Source organism: Stigmatopora argus, chromosome 19 (genome assembly GCF_051989625.1).
Source record: "Stigmatopora argus isolate UIUO_Sarg chromosome 19, RoL_Sarg_1.0, whole genome shotgun sequence".
In the NCBI taxonomy this organism is placed as follows: domain Eukaryota; kingdom Metazoa; phylum Chordata; class Actinopteri; order Syngnathiformes; family Syngnathidae; genus Stigmatopora; species Stigmatopora argus.
The window spans coordinates 10,038,140-10,051,025 of NC_135405.1; the positions used below are offsets into that span (position 1 = coordinate 10,038,140).

The 12,886-nt window shown below is 43.7% G+C and overlaps 1 protein-coding gene across 2 annotated transcripts; it reads left to right on the top strand.

Moving 5' to 3' along the window:
• Positions 1 to 1,007: 1,007 nt before the first annotated feature.
• Positions 1,008 to 12,512, top strand: LOC144064989 (sine oculis-binding protein homolog). Of its 2 annotated transcripts, none has more exons than XM_077587921.1 (7): positions 1,008 to 1,297; positions 4,006 to 4,135; positions 4,211 to 4,399; positions 5,221 to 5,372; positions 6,638 to 6,733; positions 6,805 to 8,747; positions 10,512 to 12,512. In XM_077587921.1, exons 1-6 carry the CDS (start codon positions 1,205 to 1,207, stop codon positions 8,740 to 8,742), a joined length of 2,598 nt encoding a protein of 865 aa, XP_077444047.1. In that variant the 5' UTR covers positions 1,008 to 1,204; the 3' UTR covers positions 8,743 to 8,747; positions 10,512 to 12,512. The 2 variants fall into 2 exon arrangements, with proteins under 2 accessions (XP_077444047.1, XP_077444048.1); XM_077587922.1 differs by having other exon boundaries at positions 6,826 to 8,747.
• The last annotated feature ends 374 nt before the right edge of the window (positions 12,513 to 12,886 follow it).

The window sequence follows — 12,886 nt, forward strand, 5'->3', positions numbered from 1 at the left end:
TAAAAGCAAAATAATTGGTTATAGCATCGTGTTAGATTTAAACAAGTCATTGTAAAAGATATGGAAGGTATTTGGGGATATAGTGCTTTGATTTCCAAATTTCACATAACTAAATGATTTATTAAGGACATTGTTGGGGTCAACTGGTTTGGCGTTTGACCACCAGTGGCAGATTTCCAGGGTCTCTAACAGCATGGCAGCAAGCTGTGGTTGTTGCTATACAAATACAATATAAACACAGTATTTAAATTGTACATTTAATGGCAAATATTGCAGCTGGTGAGTCATAAGTGATGAATTGTCATCTGGTTGAATGTGAGCACTTAAAAAATGTCCTCCTATGTTCGATTTCTTCCAATCTGCGTGCTTGTGGAGACCACCGCCAATCACAACGAAGACTTTACATTTTAATAATAAAATTCGATCCAGGTGGCACGGTGATGGTGGCAACCTACTGCGCATAGTGATCTAGAATAGGATTCAGGATCCTCGCGACCCTGGTCTGACCCCCCTAACCCTAACCTTGGTCAATGAGAATCCAGCTGTTTGTATAGTCTTCAAACTATTCCACCCTATAAGAGGAAACCTTTCCACCAATCTGGAATTTTAGAAGTGCAATCAGTGGATTGCAGTCAGGTGCAAGTGTTTCATCAGAAACCTCATAGGTTAAACAGTTTGTGTTGGATCGGTTGGAGCAAAAACCTGCACCCACAGCGGCCCTCGAGGACCGGTTCGCAGACCCCTTTTCGGCAAACAAAATTTACCAATTTAAATAGCTTGGTAATTTCTGGCCACTTTCAATGCATGCAAAATTATATCAAAGACTATGAAAATTTAGGTGGAAAAATTCAAAATAAAAATGGAAGTTGACCTTTAATTGCTCAAACGGGTACAACTCCTTTTACAGTGGCACTTTATTTTGAGTGCTAACCGGAAGTGCTTTTTCCCTGAGAGACAGGAATTGACGAGGGTAAAGCCAAGTGAGCAGCGCTGCTTCACCAGTGGAGCCTCCAACCCGGAGCGCGCACACATGTCCCGGGGACTCTTTGCGCGTGGAGCCCCAGATTAGGCGCTCGCACGTCCGGGAATGACAGCCACTGTCACTGCGAGTGACAGCTTTCAAACTGGCCCACATCAGTAATCCACCTCGGTACTGACGGCTTGACACATCTGATCCGGACCGGATCCGCCACAGACGGGGAGTATGCCAGAGATGGAGAAAGGGAGACCACCAGAAAGTAAACGCAGCAGGAAACCAGCGCATCCCGTCAAGAGGGAAATTAACCAGGAGATGAAGGTGAGAGGATGTTCTATCACTGACCTAAAAAATAATAATAATAATCCTTCCTATTTAGCTAAGCACAAATTTCTACATGACTACAAACTGAATGCACTTTATGTAGTTTATTTAATGTGGTGGAACTAAATATCATACATTTCTTTTCTTAAGCATTTTTACAACTAATTTAAGATAGACAGGAAGTTTTAATAAGGCTGCAGATGTTAACTGATTATAAAAAACAGTTGAAGTTTTGTGACGCAGTGTCAGCACAGCTGTGGCCCCAACATGTACACTGTTATGTCCACTAGAGATCCAGATGTGCGTCACTTCTTCCTTGCCCCCGCTGGAGTTGGAGGGTGGGGGCGGATCAGGAGGGAAGGACATTAATATCCCCAAATAACCCGCATCAGACCCATGTCGGGTGGCGAAAACATGACAAAAAATCAGACATATTTGCCGTTTTTTCTGTCAAAGGTTGCAATTGCCTCGCACCGTAATGCCCACATTACTGCATGGAAAGTTATCCACGGATAGTGCGCTTTGTTTGGGTTTGGTCAGTGGTTATTTGAGTCTTGGTAAGGGATATCCGAGGCTCCTTCAAGCCTGGCCTGGGAAATCGAAGGGGTTTTTTTTTCAAGAAGGAGGGGATGATTCTGGCATTTAGCGTGGGGAGGAAATGTGCTCGTTTTTCTTTAAGTGGTTTGGACTGTGGAGTTTTGATATCCAAGGGAGGTGTAGTGTTACAAGTTCCCCTAATTTTAATCAAAACATACGAAACACTATCCCCGCTTGATGTAAAGCCTGCCCCGGCTGGATCTCAGGGTCGGCCCCGGTTTGTTGGCTTTGGACGGAACTCTCCTTGTGGTTTAGGATACGGCCTGTCACTCTCACAAAGCAGATGTTTGTCTCAACTGCCAAAAAGAAACACAAACAACATTGTGGGAAGTGGGTGGACAAAATTGTTTTCAACGAACGACGGGGTGTATATACAGGGGTACTCTGTCCGATCACTGGAATGATAGTCTTGACAAGTGGCTTTCACACTTTGTCGAACATCTTTTGGGTCCAAGAAAACACATCTGTACCTTGGATTGCAACAATTAGCATCCATAGTGGTACAGTACGGTCTATTTAAAGTCTACGGTAATATATATGTTATACATTTTTCCCACTAGAAACTGTTAGTTTAGACTCCAATAAGCCCAAGTCGTTAAAAAATTAGGGTCAAGTAAATAAAGTACATTAATGTCAATTAAAGTAGAATTTTTTTCAATATGGAATATGTGCCTAGTCTCAAGTAGGTTGCGATACACTGCCTCAAGGTGCATTCACCTTGGAAACTAGAAATGCCAGAAATTGAGTCCAAGTCACTCTGCAAGAATGGACTCAATGTTATGATCATGTGAAGGCAGAGCAAAGTTTGAATTCACTCATACCATAAGTTGACAGAAATATAGAGGTACATGTGTGAAAATACAATGTACATAATACTGTTGAACAATTGAAAAGGCAATGTCACGGCAGCAAAATCAGCTTTTGAATGTATACCAGATTGTCAAAAACATAAGAAGGATATTAAGGTTATTAAAAAAGGGGATTAAAAAAAGTCTACGTAGGCTGAAATCAATCAAATCTGCCAAACTAGACGTGGGCACGAATTGTGATCTTGAACTAGCAGTAATCTAAAAAGGCAGGCGAACTGATTTCTCACTGTGCCGCGGTCCGGCGCAATGTTGTCTCTGTAATACATCTGTTTCAACACCACATTCAGACTTATTCCCTCCACGTCAAGCTCCGAGCGCACCAGCAGAAACCGGATACTTGACTTTAATCATCGCTGGGCATATTTAGCTGGATACGATACCACTACTCGCACTCACACTGAAACAGCAGAAAGTGAGCAAGTCGAGGGAGAGTTCCATTTTCTTTGAGGGCCCCGGTGCAGACCAGAGGTCGTAGAGAGGAAAGAATGTGTAGTCGGTACTACGCCGCTTCAACGCCACCACGGCGGACTGGCTGTCCTGGAAAAGGGTGAAACCTGAGATGCCGTGCCGGGTCGGGTGTCTGGGTTTGAAGGTGTCGGGGTGGAGGGGAGGATGGCGACCATGGGGAGGATGGATGTGGAGGGGCAGCAGAGGGGGGGAAAGCTGGGAGAAGGGAGTCAACTGGGGCATTTCCGAGAAGCGTGGGACCTCGCTGTGGTGTTGGGTGTCCCGCTCTGATTTCTGCCCATTCTGGATCAGATTTCTCCTCCAATCCGGTTCTTCCATCACCACAGAGTGAGGTGGGTGGATAAAGAGAGAGACCTTTGTGTTTAGATTTTTTTTTTCATCTGGTCGTAATAAAAAAAAAAGAGGGGGGACCACACATCTGCAAGGAACAGTTTTCTTTTCTCCCGCTTTTTCCCAATTAGATGAGATAAACAAAGGATGATTCATAGATTTCACACTGGTGTCGGGTTTTAAACCTTTCCGTCTCAGATTTAGCAAGAGTAAACAACATGAATACATCATGGAAAAAGCGTCATACTGAACTGCACTGTGCTGAAATTCACTTCTCCAGCAGGGAAAGAATCTCTTTCATTCATTCGGGCTAGGAAGGTCTGATTATGTTTAGCATGGGATAAAAAGTTCCACCGCAACCACGAAACACACAAAATCCTATTTGTGGCTGTTACTTTAGACATATAAAAATAATTTGAATCTGTCACTTCTCCCACGTAGACTTTTGCAGAAAGCACTATGAACGAGCTCCTGGGATGGTACGGCTACGACAAAGTAGATCTTCGAGATGCCGAAGCCAACGAGATCAGGAACTACCGGGAGAGACGCCAGCATGTATCGGTGTTAAAAGGTATCTTTCTCGTGTATTTTCCGCATGTTGATGGAATTCCTGGATGGAATTGAATATTTTATTTTATTTTTTCAGAAAACTCTTTGCCAAAACCGAAAACCCATGACAGCAAAGTCAGTCACTCGGCCCTCGCTATGAAGAGTGGCGATCGGGAGTCATTTAATGTTCCCTCATCTTCCTCTTCGTCAACAAGCACTTCCTCAAGCACGACCAAGGAGCACAAAAGTGCACCCGTCATTGTACCCCTAATAAAGCCATCAGCAGGTAACCGATGAATCTAAGCAATTAAAACTTATCCTTATACGGGTTCAAGGCCGTGCCGGATAGCCCAGCTAACTTTAAGCGACAGACGAGGGAAACCATTCACCCATTGACAGCCAATCATAATGCTTTTATTGATATTTTTGAAGTCCAAACCCCATTAAAAATGGGTTATGTAGCCAGGCATTTATATTCACACCTAAAGAATATTTAAGGCACAGGTGTCAAAGTGGTGGCCCGGGGGGCAAATCTGGACCACTGCATCATTTTGTGCCGCCCGAGAAAGTAAATCATGAGTGCCAACTTTCTGTTTTAGGATCAAATTCAAATGATTATAGATGTACGTTACATTTTCTGATTTTCCCCATTTTAAAATCAATCATTGCAATTTTTTAATCATTTTGTTTTGTTTTGTGTTTTTAGTTCAAAGCGCATTTTGTAAGATCTAAAAATAAATATATAGATATTTTCCGTTTTCCACTTTAATATTGAACATAATTAAAAAATATATTTTGTATCCATTAGAAATGAAAAACGATTAAAAGAAATTTTCCATTGCTAAGAAACAAAAAGCTCAAATAAACATTGCTTTAGATATATAAAAACTGACTATTTGGAGCTTTTGATCCACTTCTTTTAATCCAATTTAAAAAAAATCTAAATACTAGATCTAAAATGGTCCGGCCCACATGAAATGGAGTTGATGTTAATGTGGCCCGCGAACCAACCCGAGTTTGACACCCCTGATTTAAGGGCTTCATGGAACCTATCCTGGAATGTGGGAAGAGATTTTGACTGCAACCGCTTCTTCTCGCCCCCCACAGTGGATGACGTACAGAATGTACAGATAGTGTGCGTTTGGTGCCAGAAAGAAGGTGTCAAGCGCTACTCTCTATGCATGGGTTCGGAGCTCAAGAGCTTCTGCAGTGAGAAGTGTTTTGCTGCCTGCAGACGGGCCTACTTCAAACGCAATAAGGTGAGCAATCAATGCAAGTTGTTGCGTGACAGCTGACTGCAATGTGAATATAACTCGATTGCAAATGACATCTCGACCACGCATCCATTTAACATTGGACTATCATTGCCAGTCACATGGCTTGTGTACAAGTACAACTACCGTTGGTTAGTTTTATACAATCCTATTGTAAAAAGTTTCAGGCATTATGAATGGCACATAAATTGGCTTCGATGTTTATAAAGGTTTTCCTTAGAACTCACTCACTAGGAATATGTTCTGGGGAAAATACGGTGTGATGGAGGTCATAGTTCATCCAGGATACTCGGTATCAGTTTCTCTTTAATGGAGGGTTAAAGCCATTAGAGCAGCTTTGGTGTTGAGGAAAGACCACAACAACGACTATGAGTGACCGCTCGGATTCGTACAACATGGTTTGTCACCTTCCTCAATGGGATATACCATTTCCAGAGGTTGTGTGTGACTTAAAGCCATATCCCGTTTCGCCATCCCTGTTGTCATCCTGCGATAGTATCCTCCACGAGAGTTTCGGGACAAAAACGGCACGCTGAGCAGGCGGTGCAACAAACCCTCTACTTTTTCAGACACGGCAAGGAAAGCTGCGTGGTTGGCTTGTTGCTGCTTGTCTGAGAAGGCCAGGACGCCTGGGGCGAGGTGTCCACTTTCAGTGCATACCTTACCTTCAGCTGCCTCATGTGTTGTAACTCAACACGACTCGTTGGACCGGGGAAGCACTCGGATCCACAAAAGATCTCCTTACACAAATCAACACAAATTCCTTTATTATGCTGGCGGCATTAATAAGACAATACATCAGCTGCGTTATCTTCCTAGTTGGTTGTAAAAATGTATCCATTTCACCACATAGTGATTTCCCTTCACAGGACTGACCTTTAGGGTTTGATGCCATTCATGACCAGGCCGATCATTTCAGCCTTGTTGCTAGGCTTTTTCAATTTTGATTTACCAGCAAAAGATCAATTCCACCGTAGTATTTTTACGACATTGCCATGCATTCAAGTCAATCCACCACAAATATGAACCCGAGCTTGCTTAACTGCTTGATTCAATTTAGTAATGGGTACCAATCAAAGATTTTCAATACTGATACTGATACCATTCCTGAACAATATGTTTTTGAAATCTATTTTATGAGAACAATTCAAACAAAAAGAAAATTCCCTCTAACATTAGCGCAACGGTAAAAGTACGATACTAGTCCTAGTTCAATGTTGAAATTCCTTACTCTGATTTCTACCAATAAGGCCAGAGATGAGGACCTCCATGGGGAGAGATCCCCCCAGCACCCTCATGCAGAGGACACACCCAGACTGGTGATGAAGATAAACAGCAATGTTAGAGTAAGAAGATAATTAACAAACAGTTGTACATAGGTCATTTGATGATGGATCTCTTTTGTGACCCTCCACAGTCTCTCTCCCCTGTGTTGCAGGTGTGTGATTGGTGTAAGCATGTCCGTCACACAAAAGAATACCTGGATTTTGGATCAGGCGAAGAGCGACTTCAGTTCTGCAGCACCAAATGTCTGAATCAGTACAAGATGGATGTGTTCTACAGAGAAGCACGTGCGGCTCTTACATGCCCCAGCCCAGCTCGAGCTGGACAAGAGGGGAGGTCAGATCATAATCTGGTCGGGCAAAATCTTCTCACTCCAGAGTCTTGGAATAATGGTAGCAGTATAGGGGAAGCACTTCAAAGAGACACTTCACCTAAGGGCCCTACAGGAATTCCGGGATCATCAGAATCCTCCTCGATGTCTTCTTCAGAATCATCTACTTCTTCCAAGCATCCTGTCACTGGGCAGAGAACTCTTGACAGGCCCATCCACCCTCTTCCACATCCTCCTGCTGTAGAGGTGCCGCCTCATCCTACGCTTATTCCTCCTCCTCCTCTTCCACGCCACCATCTAGAACATTCATCAATTTCTCAGTTGCGAATGCCCTTTGTTAGACCTCCTATTCATGCTCAGGGCCTCAGAAGCCCCCTTGCTAATGCCCTCCATCCAAGACCTTCCGGTCCCTCTTCTAGCCCCATCCACAGACCTTCTCACTCTCCACATCTGCATCCTCCCACGTCCTCCTCCATTAACCCACCAGGGTTGATGCACCCTCTACCTCGGCACTACTACCCTGGCTTGCACTCTCCTCCACTTATGTTACCCAGAGGCCCCGTGCCAATGCCTCCTCTAATGAACTTTGGCATTCCTTCCTTTAGCCCCCTCCTGCCCCAACCCACAATCCTGGTACCATACCCCATTGTTATTCCCCTTCCTGTCCCAGTTCCCATTCCAATCCCGATTCCAGTCCCGCCTAAAAGAAATCTAGAAACCCCAAATCACAATGGTGTTATACAACCTGTGCCAGAGGGAACAGACAGATGTAGATCCATACCTGCAAGGTTTCCTTCTCCTGGGATACCCGAAGGGAAAAGCCAATTGCTACACCCTAGAACAAGTGGAAATGTGCCTCATGGTCTCCCTTTACCCAATGACCCCAATTCCAAAGATGTAGGTTGGGTTAAATCAGAGAGGCCGTTCTCATCCCCATCGTCGATGTGCCACAGCGGGCCTATGTCGCCTGGAGCACATTATAGTACATCACCCTCCTCTACACAGAGCTCAGAATGTCTGACGGACTATAAACAACAACATCACTCGGAAAGACAAGTTATTCAGCGGGTTCTCCAGAGAGCCCAAGTGAAGCCGGAACCTAGTGTAAAGACAGTGGTGGACATTTTGGGGATAGTGGAGTCAGGTTCTATGCAGGGTAGCAGATCAGGGCTGAATAGATCTAGCCCCTCTCCAGTAACATCTCGGCCATCTTCCATTGACCCTATATACCAACATCCGGATGGCCACACCTCACCTTCACACACAGCCACAAGTCCTACAGTGAACAAGCACCCATATGATCCCATGGCTTCTGCCCTTAAATCTCAAAAGCATGGTCCAAATGGGATTTCCTCAGTACTATCCATAGCCAGTCCGGGTTCAACCATACCCCAGAAAGTACCGATACCACCTGCAGATCAGGCACTTACTGAGTTAGAATCCATAAAAGAAAACAAGTGCTCAGTTGTCTGCCCAGTCCGAGTTCAGGGCCAAGTTAACCAGACACAAGAAACTTCAGCAGTAGTTAGGGATGCAGGAGACGACCCGCACTTGCCAGATGAGGACCACGCCTATGCCCTACCTACTGCGCCAAAAACCGGTGGGACCACCACCCCACTGCTCTTGCCCAAACTCAGGGACAAAGGTAGTTTAAGAAGCCCTGCTAATACGCCCAGTGCTGGAGACATGGAACCAGCTCTTAAGAGAAGATGTCTACGAATCCGTGATCAAAACAAATAAGAAAGGTAAGAAATTATCATGAGAAGGCTAAAGCAAAAAATGTACTCCAGGAATAACATAGAAAGTGAACTAACTACTGTATATTGGCCAATGTTTTAAGAAATCCCATTGCATTAAAGTGGTTGGTAACCATTTCCGAAGTGGCATGCCATGTTGAGACTTAAAAACCACCACTTATTCCAAATGTCATTTGACCAAGGACCGGAAAGTCTGTGCACAAACTCCCATAGGAGAAATTGAATCACAGGTTTCACATGTGCATGGTCACTAAACAGCATGGCGCCAAATAGAAAGAATCCTGGTTACCTGGCACTCTTCGGGGTTCTAAGGTTACAACAGGGGAAGGAGGTGAAGGGCACGGGTAGTGAGAGTCACTTTGAAAGGCGATCACTTTCGACAACCTGACAGTCAAAATGCTTTGGTTACCTGACAGCAACCCTTTGGCTGTACTCGATGTATGCGTCTAGCGCGTATTGCCGTGCACAACTTCTTTTTGTAATGGACAGGAATAGACTGCGGATACATTAGAGAAGATCAAGTAGGAGTGACAATGAAGTCAATTTGAGATACGGGCCTATTTCCTTCTATTATTGGAACGTACAAGGTACTACTCTGAGACACAGCTGGAATACAGCTCTGAAGTTTCTTTATGAAACATATGGACAAAACCAGAATGATTCAATTATGAACGTCATAGTGACACCCTAGCTTGGCTGACTTATCATTCTCCTCTCTGTCTGCACTCACAACTGCTGTCCGTTGCCAACCAGATGTTAAGTATAGCAGAACAGCCTCCTTACTTTGGACCTATCAAAGGCCCCTCTTTATTTCACTCGCTGAGTTGGTAGTCCAAATATCTGTAACACCATCGGCCCTTCCGCGCCCACTGATATCTTGCCATAATGAGATCGTGTTACCGTTTCACTGTATGTCCCGAGATTAATCCGGTGATATTTCAGACATGGTTTTTAATTTCAACTGCTCTGCTTTTCCGCTGCCTTGTCCCCCAAAAGGTCAGCAGTCAACTTCAGAAAATTAAAAAAAGCTTTTTAAAGTCTATTGAAAGACAGCACGCAAACGGTTGTGTTTGAAATGAATGATTTTGGCAGGATTATACGTATTGAGAGATTTGCTTTCACTAAAAGTGCGTGTTGTCATTTGTTGTGGTTTCAAGTGTTCCCTTAGTAACCGATACATATGAAATCACAGCATGCTGCTTGCGTCGTGCAGACGGATTTATGACCCGGCGTTGTGTGAAACGAGAGCTGGCTGCTGCCCTACGTGAATGGCTTTAGCTCGCAACCTCTATACTCTTGAGCGCCACATTACCATCGCTCCTTCATTGTCTTTTCAGCTAAACGTCTTTTAAAATAACTCCCACTCTGACAGAAATGGCAGCCGGCCAGGCGATTCGGGTTCAGGAAACAGTTGCTTTTTCTGTCTAAATTTCCTCTCGTTTATTTGGGATATTTTATAGGCTTGTGTAATCTGAACCCACCACTCGAGTATTCGCTGAGCTTTGAAACTAAAACGCCATGAGATGGGGAGTATAGAACACTGCCTTCACATGACTTTCTGCCTGTTGGTATTAAATATTCACGTGTGTGTTTGAGAAAGAGAGAGCCCAGATGTTCTCGGTTTGATTGTGTAAGTTATCGCTAGTGTCAACTAGACTCAAAGTGTTTATACAGCATGGGTGAATAAATAAATGTGGTATGTTTAAAGCTTTTCTTACATTTGATCCTCTTCTCTTTTTTTCCCCTTCCCAGTACATGAACAGCACCCCTGTTCACACAGTATGGCAGTGCCAGATTCAGTACCTCCGCCCTCGTGTGGACGGCGCCAGGGCCAACACCTTCCTGCCTGCTCCCCACAGCCCACCAGTGTTGCACAGCCTGTGGACCAGCAGGGTGCCAAAACAGAAAGACCAGATGGTCATGTGACGGCTACGGGGAGGGGGGCGGTGTACAACGCCATCACGTTTCGGACCAAAAAAAAAAGTGTCACAGGGTAGTGTGTTTTGTCGTGTCCAAGGAGAGTTCGAGACAGAACATCATTTGAGGTCTCGTCAGACAATCCCTTAAAGCGTGTTGATGCTTATACCCCGTCTTCCTCACCCCCCCACCTCCTCTTCCTCGCTTCACACAGCAGACAGGGCACTGATCAGCCTTGTGTGGTCTTCTCAGATGGAGTCTGAACATGATCTCTTTCCAGGGGAAACGGCTTGTTTTCTCTGCCCAGCTTGCACAAAGAGCCACATTGTTCCTCTCCCCATATACCACACAGACTCCCCAATCCAGGTTTTGGGTTACCTGGCCGAAGGGGGCTCAGACTTCAGGAGGAGAGTTTTTTTTTATGACAGCTAGAAATATAGGATAACCTTCTCTCCCCCGTCTCACAGCCCAATCTAAATACACCAACACTTTCAGTTCTGAAGTATTCATCAAGTACTTTCTCTGCCAGTCAGGGAAGGTTGAGGAGAAAAAAAAATATTACAGAGGAATTTTAGGGCTAAGACTGATGACTGTGCAACGAGACAAGATGTCTGAATAAGATAAGTGTAAAATAATGTATAAAAAGCATAGAATTTAAGAGCATTTCCTACTGTTACACAGTAGCTGGGATGATGACATCACTCGAGTGGTCCTGATGAGGCAGGTCCGTAAATGATGTTTAAATACTTACACATCAATATTGCCCTGGAATTTTTAAATGGGAATTTGATTTGATGTTTCCTTCATCTACAAAACTGACATTTTGAGTTGTGTGCATGTTACCCAACTTCCACATCGCCTCCTTTGGTTGGTCAAACAGCGCAATGATTTAATAACATTAATCATTTGTTACGGATGCCAAATTGTTTTTTTCTCCCTCAAACAATGCCATTGTTGCTGCCTTTTGTTATGAGATGATTCCATAAAATAACAGGCTGTATTTATTTTTATTTTTTTACCAAGTGTGGTGTTTTATAAGTCAAATGCTGTAAAATACAGCTGTCAGTATTACAATTCTCTCTTTTAGAAACCAGACACACACAAAAAACAGCCAGACGCTAAGTCTCCAGTAGTTTTAAAACAAGGTTGAAAAAACCCTCACATCTTTTACTTTCTAAATCCCATACTACTCCTGTAACCTACCTTCTTCTACATCCCCACTAGAGAGCAGTGTATGGCTTGGAAATGTTATACCTGCCTGTTTGTGGTAGGCCATTACCAGAATTATTAACAAACCCACCAAACTGACATTAAATGCCAAATATATTCCTTTCTATGCCATTGCTTTACTCATCATACCCATAAATCCCTACCAGATCCAAAGAAGTGTATCGTTCTATTTGATGGCTAGTTTGACTGTTGGAATAACTTTATTTTCAAATGCGAGAAACTCCCACCCTCCAACCTGTGCCATCATTCCATAACTAAATCCACTTATGTGTGCTCATCCAAGCGTAAGTGTGTCCACTGAGGTAACCCATGTCACATCTCATTAGCCCACTCATTCCAGCCTCTGTACTCACCACCACAGGTCATGCCATTATGAGTCGAAGTCATCCTTGGCTGGCCAGGGGACTTGGACAAGGAAAACTAACTGCCTGTGTGATTCAGCCTGGAAAAATTCAAATATAACCTGTTCTCACACCATAGGCCAAAAAAAAATCCAAATACACGATTGCCATTCATTGTTTTCTTGCACATTTGAACTATTGGTTATTTTATTTTTTCCTACCCTTTTGCTATATGTTTGCTTACATACAGTTGGACAAAAGTCATTTAGTGCCACAGTTTTGTCTTTGTAAAGATGAATAAAAGTTATTCTAAGAGCAACCCCGTCGTATTTTTTTTGTGTCATTTACCCAAATTGAACACGTTTACATAGAAATACGAGAGAAGTTGCGAGAATCTATTTTTAGCTGCAACAGCATGTCAGTGAGGCTGTGTATCAGCATTCCTCAAATACTGAAAGTCAGTGAGTCAAGGCATTGAAACAGATTGATGAGATAAGGGGGCAGGAATTCCGGCCCAGTGGTGGGAGACTGTGGGGGGACATTGGTGGGTGCATGTGTATCCTGACATGGTGCAACAATAACAATAATTGGCAAGAAGAATTAACTAACTTAGTGATCTATAAAGTCTTTGAAATACAA